General features: G+C 36.4%; 1 protein-coding gene and 1 non-coding gene across 2 annotated transcripts in view; both read right to left on the bottom strand.

Annotated features, from left to right (window-relative positions):
- Nucleotides 1-10,182: 10,182 nt before the first annotated feature.
- NFAT5 (nuclear factor of activated T cells 5) overlaps nt 10,183-16,358 on the bottom strand; it is a 113,757-nt gene continuing 107,581 nt past the window's right edge. The window contains exons 12-15 of the mRNA XM_069497840.1: nt 15,793-15,941; nt 12,236-14,732; nt 11,388-11,631; nt 10,183-10,251 (exon numbers count right to left, since the gene is read on the bottom strand). Coding sequence (XP_069353941.1) covers nt 11,396-11,631; nt 12,236-14,732; nt 15,793-15,941 — 2,882 coding nt within the window. The 3' untranslated portion in view covers nt 10,183-10,251; nt 11,388-11,395. The remainder of the gene's footprint in view (nt 10,252-11,387; nt 11,632-12,235; nt 14,733-15,792; nt 15,942-16,358) is intronic.
- On the bottom strand, nt 16,054-16,160 carry LOC138374087 (U6 spliceosomal RNA). The gene has a single exon (XR_011231357.1). It is a non-coding gene; the product is annotated as a U6 spliceosomal RNA (small nuclear RNA).

The raw sequence follows: 16,358 nt of genomic DNA, 5'->3' as shown, positions 1-16,358 counted from the left end.
TCAGAGAGAAAAACTTTTGATGCTGAGTATATATATATATATATATATATCTTTGAAAAAAACAAAATGGCTATGGTTTGTCCCCCTCCAAAACTCATGTTGAAATTTAATCCCCAATGTGGCAATATCGAGAGGTTAAGCCTTTAAGAGGTGATTGGATCATGATGGCTGTGTCCTCATGAATAGATTACTCTATTCATGGGTTAACAGATTAATGAGTTTTATCATGGGAGGAGAACCGATAGCTTTAAAAGAGGAAGAGAGACCAGAGCACCTGAACATGCTCAGCCCCCATTGCCATGTGATAACCTGCACCACTTCAGGACACTTCAGAGTCCCCACCAAGGTGGCTCTCACCAGATGTGCCCCTCAGCCTGGGACTTCTCAGCCTCTATAACTGTAAGAAACAAATTCCTTTTTTAAATAGATCACCCAGTTTCAGATACTTTGTTATAAGCAACAGAAAATGGACTAATACACAAAAGGATATGGGAAGTAGTGCACAAGAGACAGAAAAGCATAGTGTAGTATTAGGACTAGTAAGACTGATACAAGGTAATACTTACGCGGCACTTCACTGTGTGCCAGGAGCCACGTAATTTTATTATATATGCGTCAATGTATTTAATTCTTGTAACAACCCTACAAGATGGCTTCTGTTCTTGTTTCCACTTTATAGAAAAGGAAATTGAGGAACAGAGGTTGCATACTAGGCAAACTCAAGAGCCCGTGCTTTTATATACCGGATGATACTGCCTCAGTAGAAGCAGAGACAATGGCACCATGAAGTGGAACATGAGTAGCAACCTCTTTTTCTGAGAGTAAGATCGTTACTGTTGCTGTTGAGAAACTATAGTTGCCTTTTTATTTCCAGAGTCCCTATTGTGTCCTGAGCAGGGATAAATGATGTTCCAGTTCTCTTCTATGCTTACATGACTGCTGAGAATCTGTTCCTTACAAGATGACAGAGTAGGGCTCTTACCAGCTTGCAGTAAAACAGGACAAATACCTCCCTTATTCAGGATACTGTCCAACTATGTAACTGGAGATTCCATCAGTTTTTCTGGCAGCCCCATCGCCACTGTAGTCCTATCTTCAGATGAGTGTTTTGCCCAGAGATGCTGTTTTTCTGGACCAAAGTATATATAATTTGATGTTTATACTAAATACTTATTAAATTTCATTTGGTTATTACTCCTTTTCAATGCTGTTGAAGTCAATAAATACCAAAAGACAATTTTTAAACATATTATATTTAGAACAATGGCAGCATTGTTAAACTATACATATGGTCTCTTAAGTGACAACTCATTTAGATGTATATATTTGGATATGTTAAAAATTGTCATTCCTTCATAGAATCAACACATACTGTCTATATTTGATAAGAAGGCATAAGCATGCTGTCTAAAGCAGTGTCTCTTAAGCTTATTTATATAACATATTTATGATATATACATATTACCTATATTAGTATTTATTTGGTATTTTCCTTTAATTTGACTCACTTTTTCCTCCTTAGTCTGGTTGGTGGACACATTATGTTTTTTCTAATGAACATTAAAACACTTAAGCATGTAAGTTTATTTTATTTATTTATTTTTTTTGAGACAGAGTGTCGCTTTGTTGCCCTGGCTAGAGTGAGTGCTGTGGCGTCAGCCTAGCTCACAGCAACCTCAAACTCCTGGGCTTAAGCGATCCTCCTGTCTCAGCCTCCCGAGTAGCTGGGACTACAGACATGTGCCACCATGCCCGGCTAATTTTTTCTATATATATTTTAGTTGGCCAGATAATTTCTTTCTATTTTTAGTAAAGACGGGGTCTCGCTCTTGCTCAGGCTGGTCTCGAACTCCTGACCTTGAGCGATCCACCCGCCTCGGCCTCCCAGAGTGCTAGGATTACAGGCGTGAGCCACTGCACCCGGCCAAGCATAAAAGTTTAAAAACAATGTTTACAATGTTTATCCATGTATCACCTGAAATCATTTTGAGTACCACTACTGGTTATATGTATTAAACTCTGGTAAAGACTAACTTAGAGATGTGGAAATAACTACCAAAAGAATAAAAAGAGATTCCCTCTGGGTGTGGGACCAAGGTTGGGGGGAGACTTGGTTTTCATCAAAAGCACCTCATGTGTTATGTATTGCTTTATAAACAAGAAAATTTAAATTAAGTAAAAATAACAAAAATTCTGTAACCCTAAATCACTTGTACTCTCCCTAGCAAAATGGTAGGCACAAAATAACTACTCAAAAATATTCTATATTTCATACCTCTTCCCTAATGATTTTAAATTTCAGCCACATACACATTTTGCTCAAAATTGTCAATCAAGTACATGAATTCATTCACAAAGTTTGAGGAAAAAAGACAGTTGCCCACTGCAAAATGAAAACTTTCAATGTTTTATTTTTGACTGCAGCTGTTTACAGAAATATAGTTGCGAGTATACAAATGTTCCAATAGAAGCAAAATATCTTTTTAATATTTAACAAGTTATCACAGATAGCTAAAAACATAGATGCAAATGAAATTCCCCCAGAGAACAAACTGAAAATATCTGGTATCAGTGCTCTGAAATCCCCACTATGAAAGCCATATACACTAAAATGTAACCTTTATATCACTGCAGGACAATGGAAGAAGGCAGTTCAGTGGTTGATCAGTGTGCTCAAGCAAATAAAATTAAATAAAAATTTAAATGGCAGAATGGTAGCTAAACCACTTGAGAATATGTTAATGAAATATGTGTAGTATACTTATTAAAAGACTAAGTAAAAGAAACTCAGTAAAAGTTGCCAAAAAATTAGCAACTACTTGGAGCTTATCCATTAGAAGTAAGGGAACAAGGTGAGCAGATACATTCATTAGATCAAAAGAAATTAGCTCAAGTTCACTGGAATCAATCTGTAACTATTAAAGTCACCAGTCACTTCAATGCAGGACAGTTCTTTTTAGACACAGAAGTTTGACTCCAAATCCACTCAAACATCTGAGATCTTGTGTGTGTATGTGTGTGTGTGTGTGTGTGTGTGTGTGTGTGTATGTTGTCCTGAGGTTCATCAGCTAAAATAATAATAATAAGCAATCCCTACAAAATATTTCCAACCGGGCAAGTGACTTCTGGAAAAGAGAGGAGGGAGGGAGGGAGAGAGAATGCGAATGAGCAAGCAGGGTGATATGGTTAAACATGTACGTTTTAAAGGAGAGATCACAAATTGGAGTTGAACAGAATTGTGGTAGAATGCCTTGGGTACAGGAATATGTGCAGTTAAGTGGGGAAGAGGGAAAAAGAAATAAGAAAGGAGGAATGTTAACTACAGATTTCCCAACAGTTTGCCTATGTATTTGCCAGCACCAAAGTTTTTAGAGTAAGCCACTTAACATTTCCACTGCTAGTATTAAGGAAAGATAGCAGTGGTGATTTTTATAAAGTGAGTATACATTTATTTTTATTCTGAAATGTAAATTTTTCTTTCATAAGTTAACTAATTGGTGATTTGTAAACAATGGGAGGAAGATTAGAACAATAATAGAGGTACTAAATTGCACAGAAGATTAAAGTGAATGAATAAATTTACTTATCTTGTGGTTAGTTTATATTTACCATGATACATAAAATTGAGAAAAGAGAAATGCCCAAATTATATAAAGCATTATTTTGTTTGATATTTATTTTAGTAAATAAATCTTGTCTGTAGCATAAGCTCAAGGACAGCTATATCTCTATTGCATTAGTTCTTATATAAAGCAAGCTACTTTTAAAGAAGTTTTACCTATTAAAAAAAGAAATTAAATAAGGTGCTATGTTGACCTGGCCAGCCATCTTGTTTACTATTTCAGATACAAATATAAATACAAGGAATGATAATTTTGTTCTGAGAGTTGGTCTAGCCAGAGCAAAACTGTGGTCTGCTGGTAAAGTATGAGGCAATGAAAAGAAATCTTGTATTACACTGCCCAAAATGTACCCATCTTATGGATAAACAGGAGACTTTAGCACCCGTCAATTATATTAGCTACTTAAATGTCATGATAATTAAAATAAATATAGAACACTGCACCTACATATTTTAATGTAAACTTTTTAGTAAGTGGTAGGAAAATGCCAAACTAAGTTAACTGAATTATCAATAACTAGACTGTGTATGTACATAAAATATACTGTATTTCTATAGGCAGTACTGAGAATTATCATTGACAATAAATGATTAACCAGGTTAAGCTGAATTTACATAAAGAATAATGTATAACTGTATCTGAGTGGGGGAAAAAAAAAACCTTTCTAGCTCTCTCTAGATATAGTTTATATCAGTGATTCTTAAACTTCAGGGTGTATCAGAATCACCTGCAGGGCTTATTAAAATACAGACTGCTGGGCCCCACTCCAGAGTTTCTGATTCAGTATGTGTGGGATGCGGCCCAAGAATTTGCATTTCTGACTAGTTCCCAGGTGATACTAATGCTAGCTGGTGGACTGAGGATTATACTTTGAGAACCACTGATTTGCACATACTACACATATAGAAAATGATATACTGTAATATTCTTATATACATGAAGCAAAATATATAGAAAGAAGGCTGGTTTTAATGAACTCTCAAAACATAAATTAGCAAGCTGAATACTGTAATGTTTCTAAAATGATTTGTTAAAAGTGTAATCATTTCCCCTTACAGAGTCTTCAGTTCTACTATATGGTCATTTTAGAAAATATCCACATAATTCTTATACTAAGTTGGCTATCCAAAAGAAAATGGAACATAATATTCTAAATAGTTAAGATGTCTTCATTAAGCAGGAATCATCTCTATACAGCATTCTTGGCTTCTTTGGAATGATTAAAGTGCATAATATCAATAAGGTATTAAGAATATTGCATAAAGGCTTGCAGTCTTCAGTGCCACTAACAGTCACAAAAATAGCTGCATGGGGAAAGTAGCTCTATCCCAAAAGTACTACTATCCTGACCTGTTGCTCATGGCCCTTTCTTCAAGCATCACCACTGTGTTAAGGAGCAAAACAGAGGAAAAATTAACAAAAACCAGGGCACTAAATCCAACTGTATCTGTTTGAAAGGAATTATTATCTTAAGTCTATAGGGACTCAGATCTAACTTCTACCTCATTTCCTTTGACACTTTTTTCCCTAGGCAAATTAACTGAGGTTCTGATAAGTACACTAAAATGAACAACTTTGCCCTGTCTAGTTAAAAAAAAATTGACATTACCTGGGCTCACTTAAACTATGCTTTAGTAGGGATTTATTTTCATCTAAGATCAGAGAAAATGCTTTAAACAATTCCTTGTTGAAATTTACACACAGTTGTGTGCAAGAAGTCTCAAAGACAGTAAAATTCTCATTAGTATTTAGATAAGACCTATCACTAATTGGTTGAGATGAAGAAAAATTTAGAGTTAATTGATATAAAGCCTAAATAGTGTAATTCTGTAATCTTTTACTCTCCCCAAAGAAAAAAATTCTAAAAATGCGTTCTTTCTATTATTCTTAAGCCAAAGGGACTTACGAAGTCGTTTCTTACGGTGATCAAGAAATGGAGAAAAGAATGGCTAAATGGAAAAAATGATGGTTGGGACCTGTTAAAACCATTTGTTTGTATGTTTTTGGCAATAGTGAAAAATAAAATTATAAGAAGGGAGCACTATTATGGTAAAAAGGCACTTTTCCATAAGCATTTAATCTAGATATAAAATATTAATTTAAAAAATTTCCTGAAAGAGAAAAGTGGAGTAAAGAAGAGTAAAAACAGAACTTTATTAATAAAAGAGGCTAGAATGGCATAAAATTAAATGAGGATTGAAGAAGTAATTAGAACACTGGGACCATCCACAAATGTAGATATTATTCTGATATTTACTACATCATGAACGTTATCTCCACAATATAGCTCTAGTGACACAAACAAGGCAGAGAAAACCTCTTTTTAATACGTGTTACATGATTCTACTAACCCATTTACTAGGGTACATACTCTGAGTTGTTTTTCTAATTTATTTCCTGAACTACAGTCTCTCCATACTGAGTCCCTACTTATAACCAAAGGCATGCAGATGTAAGACAACTGTCTTGGTTAGAGATGAAGCCTATGGTCACAAAGCAGAGTAAAGCTAACAGATCTCATACAATTTTCAATTAATTAAAAAAAATAGGAAACAGATATTAGAACAGAAAATTTCATCAGAAAAATGAAAAATTCTTAGATTACTACTCCAAGTGAAAATTTAGAACCATGCTAAATTTGAGACTTTAATTATTATATCATTTTATTCTGATTGTTATTTGTTGATGTATCTAACAGATTTCACTTTTCCAAAACAAGCATTTATAATGGCTTAAATGGTCAAAAAGAATTATTATCTTAGTTCTGGAGGGACTCAGACACAACTTCTTTCTCATTTCCTTTGACACTATTTTTCTTAGGTAGATTAGCTGAGGTGGTGACGGGCAGGAAATGCACTAGAATGAAATTCCAAACTACAACTCATACACTACAAAAAAAAAAAAAAGGAAAGGATGGAAGGAGAGAGGGAAGGAGGAAAAAAGGAAGATCTCTCATTAATACTGCTAATATAATAAAGCCCTTTTAAACAACCTGGTCTAGGGAGATTGGGTAAAACAGATTTGCATTGGCTAAATAATAGAATGATACTCTAATCATAAAGGTAACATGATAAAGCTCAGAGGCAAAATATGACTTCTAATTATCTTCTCCCATGTTGGTGTGGATATATAATGGAATGACAATAAGGAATAAAACACACACACACACACACACACACACACACACAAGCTCCAAGCATTAATGTGAGTTGTTGAAAGCAAGAACAACTGAATGTAACAATATAAAGAAATAAAATGTGGTTCACAGTTTATTTAGGTCCTTCTGCCATAAATAAATTTAATAAATTGTTGTTTCCATGGCCTTTGCCGGCTCACCGAGTCTCTCCTATATGTAGCTATAACTTGTAACAGTAACCAGGAAACTGCATTATTAGCACAAGTATCAACCACTGAGCTTCAATAAGAAGACAAATACTCTTTGTAACCAAATCATATATTCAGAATGTTGTACTTAACATTGACCTTTAGGGGTAAGGAACATTTAACAATGTAAAAAAAAAAATCTATCATTACTGAACAAGAATATGGTAGCATAGCACAGCCCTTGTATAAATAACCACAAAATTTATGAGAATAAAAATTGGGTTTTCTGCCTCCATCCAATCCAACCACTACAGTTCAGGTGTACGTTCTGTTCTAAACTTAGGTATTATAAAACAGAAAATTGGTCCCAGTGACTTGGCATTGCCAATCAGCATTTTACAGTGACAAACCTCTTGCTAAATCACAGAAGTCAGCACACAAGCCAGTCTTCTCGCCACCATTTCACCCATAGTGCAGTATTAATAATCATTCTAATTAGAACCTGGTGAACAAATAGACTTCTTGAGTCTCCTATGATTTTTCTTAGGAAAAAAAAAACCTTAAATTTTTTAATGTCTATTTTTTTTTTTTTAATACCTGCTGGGTTTGCTTTGTCTGACATTATAGTCAATCCTGCTCTAGGGTTAGAGTTTTATATTTTAAAACTGAAGCACTGGATTGTGTAGCTGATCCTTCTCACAACCTGAACTATATTGGGTAATTTTTCCCGATAGGGGCTGAGGGAGAAGAGATATACTGAGGAAAATACTTTTGGTTCAAAGAATTTATAAAGTAGCTCTGGATATTACAAGATGGGGAAAATGTTATTAAAATTACAAACATGGTTTTTTTTAGTGTCTTTATAAATAAAAGGCATAGGATACAGAAAGCCAATTAATAATAACAATAACAATAAAATATTAAATATATAGTGAGCAAAGACTGAATGGCTCATTCTTGTGAAACACCATTTGACACGATCGCCTCAACGGGTTTCCTCACTCTCACATTTTGCTGAGTGAAAGATCCAGCAAACACACAGTAAGCTGCCTTTAGCCCACTAATAACACCAAGGAACTGCCTGATGGAATGGCCACAGATGAACAGATCATTTGTTTCAAAAGATACTTAAATACTCAATAAAGACATAACAAACCCCCCCCTCACTGTTATCAGACGCCACGTTGTGGTAGAACATCAGACAAACTCACAAATTTACCACAAAAATGTGTGGCAAAAAAGAATAGTTTATATATATGTATATATATAAATTTCTATATTTATGCCAATGTACTCACTCAGTACAAATAGCAAAATAGTATACCATTTCCTAAATACAAAATATAGCTTTCCAAAAAAATGAAACACACATTAGATATAAACCATCCAAAACTTGAACGATTGAAAACTGTATTCAAAATTAAATGACCCAGAGTAGGTCTCTTTCTGAAAAGTTCCCTTCATATCGGCAAGAAGCCTGTACTACTGAAAACGTAATTCAATGCCTCTCAATCAGAGAGAGAAAGAAAGAAAGGGTTGGGGTGGAGGGAAGTATACATAAGAAAGAAAAAAACAAATTAGAAGAGCACATTCAAAGAACAAAGACCATCACAAAAAGAGGGAAAAATCTGGCTGTATAAACAAAACCAACACCACAATTCCACACAGTTCAACTAAATGTATAGGATAGAAAAAAAAAAATTGAACAGAAAAGTAGCCTTCAACAACCATTAACAGGCTATTTTTTGTACACTTAACAAATAAATGAAACAGACAAGAACACCAAACATTATATCAACACATTGAAGTCACATATATGTTGGCCTTATATTGCATTGACAGCTCTCCACATGCCAAAAGGAAAATGAGACATAAGCACATGTCCAGACACAGGTGGTGGTGAGAAGCAGGCATCCCATGGGTGGCAAGAACACCCAAACTGTATAACTAATGCTACAACTGCAAGTTCTGGAGTGTGTTATTTTGTTCTGTATAGATGTAACACAGTTAATTCTTCATTTTAAGTCAATTATATGACCCTGTAAAGCCTAAGGCTTGTGGAAACCATCAGGTAAGTGACCAAGTAAAGCACTGAGGTGACAAGTGAATTTATACTCACTGCAGCTCAGGGAGAAGTAATGTTTCAAGAAGTTTTAGTTTGTCTTTCTTTTTTTCCAATTAAAATTTACACTGTTTTCTAATTAGAGGGAAAAATTTGAAGACTTCGGAACAGCACCGTTCATGGGGAAAAAATATATTGTTTCTCAGGAATCAACTCCCAATAATTCCCAAAAGAGTACTTCCTGTCCTATGCTGCAGGATTGCTTGGTCACCCTAAAATGGCCTTTTCTTTTAAGTTGCTACAGGGTCACAAAGCCAGTAGTATATTAATACTTGTCTAAAATAAAGTGAAAAAGAGGTGGAAAATAATATAGATGCATATAAAAAGGGAATACCAGCCTAAGACTGGATTAAGAAGAAAACAGACTCAAATCATTCTGTCAGTTTTAAACTACTGTAGGAGGATATTAGAACATAATTCACCATATATTATCCCCTTCATTTTTTATAGAGCAAGATAAGTATTTTTCTATGCACAGTTATGGCTAAACCCCCTAGTAGAAACACAGAGAATTAACAACTCTCTGAAAAATAAAATCAATAGCATTCCAGCTGACCCCAGTTTTGTGTGTTGTCTGCCTTTGTATTAAATCAAGAGTCCTCTTATCTGCATAGAGTTCTTAAGACAGCTTATTTCTCAGAATGTTACCCCTTCAGTTTCTTCACAAAAACTGAAAAAAGATTCCTTCACTTTGGCCAACAGCTGTGCTTTTTTATAGTGAAAAAAATCACAGCCTTAATTATTATTGAATTTTGCTTTTTCAAAAGCCATTGCTTGACTAAAACAATGCAGAAAAAAAAATGAAGAACAAAAGTAAACATGACAAATATTATTTTCTAATAGCAATAATAACTGAGTGGTCCAGCCTTGAAATTAAACTTTACTTTTAAAGAAATCACACCTAGGAAAATAGCAACAATTAATTCTGTCAGCTGGAAACTCAAATTGGTTCTCAGTCATCACTGTTATTAGGAATATAAAATATAAACATGTTATCATTGATGGCTAATCACTCCAACAGACAGCATAGGTGTGCTCTTTTGCAGTCAGAGTAAAATCTATCCATTTACTCAAATACAGGTTTTCATATTTTGTTTTGTTTTTAAAGTAACAGTTCAGTAATCCTCATGGAACCGTAAGATCTCAGGACATCTTGGAATCAGGATTTTCTTCATGGAATTTCTAAAAAAAGGAAAAAGTTTAATGCAACTCACAAGGGAGGGAAAACATTTATAAAGTTCCTGTCATCCTGAATGATCCTAAAGTATATTACGGTACTGTAAATGAAACTTTATCATATTTGTTCTTCCATGGACTTTTCTGACTCAATATTTATTTCTTTTTATTTCTTTTTTTCTTTTTTGAGACAGAGTCTCACTCTGTTGCCCGGGCTAGAGTGCTGTGGCGTCAGCCTAGCTCACAGCAACCTCAAACTCCTGGGCTCAAGCGATCCTTCTGCCTCAGCCTCCCAAGTAGCTAGGACTATAGGCATGTGCCACCATGCCCGGCTAATTTTTTCTATATATATTTTTAGTTGTCCAGCTAATTTCTTTCTATTTTTGGTAGAGACGAGGTCTTGCTCTTGCTCAGGCTAGTCTCAAACTCCTGAGCTCAAACAATCCACCTGCCTTGGCCTCCCAGATTGCTAGGATTCCAGGCATGAGCCACCGTGCCCAGCCATAATATTTATTTCTTGAAGAAGGGAGAAATGAGACATGATCATATCCAATATATAGTACAAAAGAAACACATTCTGCACATTCATCAGATGTTCTGTTAGTCCAAGGCAAAGATGCGTAGAGCCAGAAGCAATGCCCAATATAGGTTATCTTTTATGTGAAATGCTTGGGATCAGAAGTGTTTCCAATTTCAGATTTTGGAACATGTGCATATACATAATGAGATATCTATGGAAGGGGACCCAAGTCTAAACACAAAATCCATTTATGTTTCAGGTACACCAAAAAGATATATCACAGCTAAAGGGGGCTAAGAGGGATGCTAAATAAGGAGCTGTACACCTGGGTTTTAACTGTGATCCATCAAATGAGGTCAGGTGTGGACTCTTCCACTTTTGGTGTCATGCTGGCACTCAAAAAATTTCAGATTTTGGAGCATTTCAGATTTGGGATTTTCAAACTAGGGATGCTCACCCTTATTAACAATATGACCACGAGTTATCACTCAGAGTAAAAAAGTACCATCTTATGAAGAAGAAATATTTTAAAAGATTAGAAACTGAACTGCTATTACTTAACCCAAATCTTTAAAAAGAATAAAATTTGATGCTTTTCAATAAGAAGCCAAAAAATACTTACATATTCAGTTAAAAGGAACCAGTCAGGTTGTTCCCTTGGTTTTGCAATGAAACAAGCAAATCAATCTTTTCAATGTTCTGGTTGGTATTTATAGAGGATGCCAGTGGAGAATTCTCTGACATTTGCTGAGAAAGAAGTGTTGTCACAGGTGGCTGGCCCTCATTTTGTGGTTGGCCTGGCTGACTTATGGCCATCAACTGATCTGGCAATGTAGATGGTCCAGAGGTTAAAAGCTGACTACAGTCTGCAAAGACATTGAAAATAGAAGATACCTTATTAGTAAAGATTCATGAGAAGACATTTATTAGTTGCTGGGGGAAATTCATTACTGTGTTCACCTAGTATATTATTAAAAGTGAGATACCTGATAGTCCAAGAAAAAGGTATTCACAGAATGATTCTGAAATTCATCTTCGGTTTCCTCTTAGTATATAAAAATACATTTTTGCTTAGATATCATTAAGTCCTATATCATTTTCTTGGTATATGTATTAAAGATGGGTTTCTACTTCCTTAGAAACTATTTACTTCAATTGGCTGAGACAGTATCTGTCATTCCTACTTCATTTCCCTTTCAAGTTTATAGCTTTTAAAATGGCAAATACACATTTTTATATATTACCATATTCCATTCTCTCAATATCCTTTTCAAGTATGTGATATTATCACCATTTTAGATGTGAAGATTGAGGTCTACGAAAGCCAATTTGTACAAGATCTCATAATCTATAAGTTCTTGACTTATAACTACAATCTGTGCTCTTAAAATGATTGTACTTTGCTTCCTTCTGGTAATAATAATTTGACCATTTCAATTAAGTAATGAGAAATTAGAAAGAAGTTCTTACTATTTTGAATGCCAAATAAGAACATTCCTGAAGTCTGCTGAGATGAGCCTGGAGAATTCTGTAGTTGGTTCATTGTGCCTCCTGCAGAGTTGTGAAACAAAGTAGCCTGTGGTTGAGGTGAAGATGTGGCTCCTTGGATTCCAGTCATGTTGTTCTGAGGGGAATAAAGAGGAGACTGTTGCATGTCTTGTTGGTTTATACTGGTCTGCAACGCAGACATGGATGCTGGAGAGAGGAAGAGTGTTACTTGTTGATCTTGAGAATTAGGTGACCCTTGTACCAACTGAATCTGAGGAGAGCTATGGAACAAGGAGGTCTGTGATGATTCAGACTGGGGAGGACCTGGGTTCTGAAGTGAGGAAACTGTGGACTGATTCTGAAATTGCATGGGCTGTTGCTCTTGATTCATGGGGGCCATATGACTTTGTTGGTGAAAAATTGACTGGTTCTGCTGCTCCTGGTTAGCCATTGGATTTTGATTTGGGTTGAATATCATGTTTGGTGGTGGTTGCTTCTGAGACGCCATTGTAGCCATGGTATTCTGATTACTGAATAAAATGCTCTGCTGTTGTTGCTGCTGTTGCTGCTGCTGCTGTTGTTGCTGTTGCTGCTGCTCCTGGGATGGAGAGTTACTCTGCATAGCAACTATTGAGTGCTGTGACTGGAAAATTGTTCCTTGCTGGTTTTGAGGAATTGGATTAGGTGGAAGGGAGCCCAGGGACACCTGAGGCTGAAATAAACCTTGCTGGGAGGGTTGTGCTTGTTCTTGGGAAAGCATGGGGGTCTGGATATGTGATATTGGAGCTTGCTGCTGGAAAGCAGCTTGCTGTTCAGGGTTTGACGTTGACTGAAGTGGAGAAATTGAGTTCTGTGATGCAAAAAATGAAATCTGTTCTTCTTGGGCCACTGTATTAGTCTGAAGATTATTCACAGGACTCTGGGAAAGAAATATGTTGGTTGACTGCTGGTCTTGAGGAACTGAAGAGCCCTGTAACACAGCAATGCTACTTTGAGAGTGAAACATTGGAGGCTGCATTTGTTCAGAGGAGGTTGTAGAAGTCTGACTGTGGACAATAGGATTTGGATTATGAAAAATAGAACCTTGCGTTTCCTGGGAAAGGTTCTGAGCATCGGCAATGGGATTTTGAGGATGAAAAAGCTGAGCCTGTGAATGAGAAGACTGCTGCAAAAAATTCCCAGATTGAAGTGACATCATCTCATTACCTTGCTGGAATAAACCATTGCCTTGTTGTTGGGTAGTATTATTCTGAACACTCATCATATTTTTTGTAGATGAAAAAAGGTTAACTTGAGGTTGATTGTCCCCACTATGTTGCATCTGGACCATGGTCTGAAAGACACTGTTCTGAATCTGTTTCGCTTGTGCTCCAGTTTCTTCTCCATCTCCTGAACTTGATGTCTGAAACATAGTAGTCCCAGGGGTCCCAACCTGCTGTGTGGTGGTTGTAGAAGTTTCATTTCCAGAAACTGCAGGAGGAGAAGAAAACAATTCACACTGCATTTGCATGTCCTCATTGGTAGGTAATGCACTCATCATGTGAGAAGTCTGCTGGTAAACTGGTGATTGTTGAAGGTTTCCATTTGCTGAAGCAGATGAAGGGAATAACTCTGACTGAATCTGGGCAGCTGCCTGGCAGATACTCTGCTGCATCTCCATGACCATTGCAGCTGATGATTCCATCACTTGCTGTTGCTGCTGTTGCTGTTGTTGACTAGACAATGTGTTTTCAGTCTGTGGATGAACACTTTCAGCTCTTCCAGGTATTAAATTATCTGGTCTGGTATGGACTGTTGGCTCTGTTGAGGAAAACATTCCAGGGCTTACACTATTTTGAATTTGACTGACTTGTTGAAAAATGTCTGCGCTAAGCTGTTCCTGAACATTTTCATTACCATCTGGAGCAGAAAATAAAACTGAAGATAACTGTTGTTGTGCCTCTAAAACTTGCTGGACCAAGTCAACACTCCCACTGCTGCCACTAGCAGTACTGCCTGTAAAGCTTCCTGCTTGCAACTGCTGAATAGTATTCTGTAGCTGACTCACACTATTTGGTGATGGAAAAATATTTGATGAAATCTGCTGCTGCAAAGTCTGTGCTTGTTCTTGTAGTGGTGACTGCTGCTGTTGCTGTGACGCCTCAGTCAGTTGTGACAAATTAACCACTGTGCCATCTGACTGTAATACCTCTCTAGATTGAGATTCTCTGGTCTGGAACTGTGTGGCCTGCTGCAGCAGTGCATCACTGTTGGGAAGCTGACTAGAAGCAGAAACTGCTGGAAAGGTACCAGGCTGTGAGATGTCTTGTGTTTGGATAGTTGTCAGGGTCTCTGGGTTGTACACCTTGGGCTGAATCTGCTGCTGCTTTTCATTTTCAGAAGGTAAGTGGGAAGATGACGGTGATGAAAAAGAACCATTTCCAGCTATGTTAGAGATATTTTCTAATGTTTGCTGAGTTGATCCAACTGCCTTTGTAGTCTAAAAAATAAAAACCCCCAAATAATATGAATATCTAAAAACAGTAAATAAGCTCATAAGATACTTCAAAAATTATTATTGTTCTAAAAGTATAAACAGGACCAATTTTCCACTCTATATTATCATTTAGAGAACAGGTGCAAGACTATGAGTCTGCATGGTAACAAGATGTATGACTGTCATCAGGATATATCTTTTTAAAGTACTATAAGCAAAGATAGTCAAACAAGGAAGTAGAAGAGTAATCAGTTATTGATATGCTTTGACAAATAAGAGCAGATCAAAATATCTCCATCTTATGGCTTATCATTAACATTATAGGGAGGGAAACAAAGTAAAAAAGGGAGGAGGAGTTATGGGAAAAGACTTGGGGGGAGAAGGCTCTAATTCTGAAAATGTTAAAATTAGTACTTTCATTAACACCCCACATCTCTAGACTAGAGCAAACTAGGGAAAAAAACAGAACAACAACAAAAAAAAACACCCCACATCCCACAGGTCTAGCAACATATTATGAATAATTCCTCCCTTGTTAAAATGTATATTAGCAGTCACTTTGTGTGCAAGTTTGCTGACGTATAAAGCATTCATTCTGAAAAGCAAAATTTACTGAGTGCATCCAAAGCATTAAAAAAAGGTCAAAGGAATAGGAAAAGTAAAATATAGCAATTTTTTTTTTTTTTTTGAGACAGTGTCGCTTTGTTGCCCGAGCTAGAGTGAGTGCCGTGGCGTCAGCCTAGCTCACAGCAACCTCAGACTCCTGGGCTTAAGCAATCCTACTGCCTCAGCCTCCCGAGTAGCTGGGACTACAGGCATGCGCCACCATGCCCGGCTAATTTTTTCTATATATATTTTAGTTGGCCAGATAATTTCTTTCTATTTTTAGTAGAGACGGGGTCTCGCTCTTGCTCAGGCTGGTCTCGAACTCCTGACCTTGAGCGATCCACCCGCCTCGGCCTCCCAGAGTGTTAGATTACAGGCGTGAGCCACCGCGCCCGGCCAAATATAGCAATTTTTATATGTAAAGTTAAGAGTTGGGGCACTAGTAAATATAGCTTACCTTAAAAATTGGGGAAGATCTTTTTTCTGCTGTTACTTCCATTGGAGTAACATCTTCACTCTTAATCATATTGCTTGATATGAGTGGAGTGATCAGAGCATTAGGAAGGATATTTACCTTATCTAAGTTACATCCAGTAGTTTTCATTGCTGTATACACAAAAAAGAAAGAAAAGTTTAAAATCACAAAAATTACCAACTATTTCATTCTATAATTTGTTGACTACAGGCTATGATTTATTTATTTATTTTTATAATTTTAATATTTTAAAATCGCTTCACGAATTTGCGTGTCATCCTTGCGCAGGGGCCATGCTAATCTTCTCTGTATCGTTCCAATTTTAGTATATGTGCTGCCAAAGCGAGCACTATGATTTAAATGTATATATTTTTTTGTAGAGATGAGGTCTCACTATATTGTGCACCTGGTATTGAACTCCTGGTCTCAAGCAATTCTCCTTCCTTGGTCTCCCAAAGTGCTGGGATTACAGGTGTGAGCTACCATGCTTGGCTCTAAATGTCTATTTTTTGATGCTATGATGGTAGCATGAGGTACAAAACTAGTTT

The sequence above is a fragment of the Eulemur rufifrons genome, chromosome 23, assembly GCF_041146395.1.
Source record: "Eulemur rufifrons isolate Redbay chromosome 23, OSU_ERuf_1, whole genome shotgun sequence".
Classification (NCBI taxonomy): Eukaryota; Metazoa; Chordata; class Mammalia; order Primates; family Lemuridae; genus Eulemur; species Eulemur rufifrons.
This window is presented reverse-complemented; position numbering and strand designations above follow the sequence as displayed.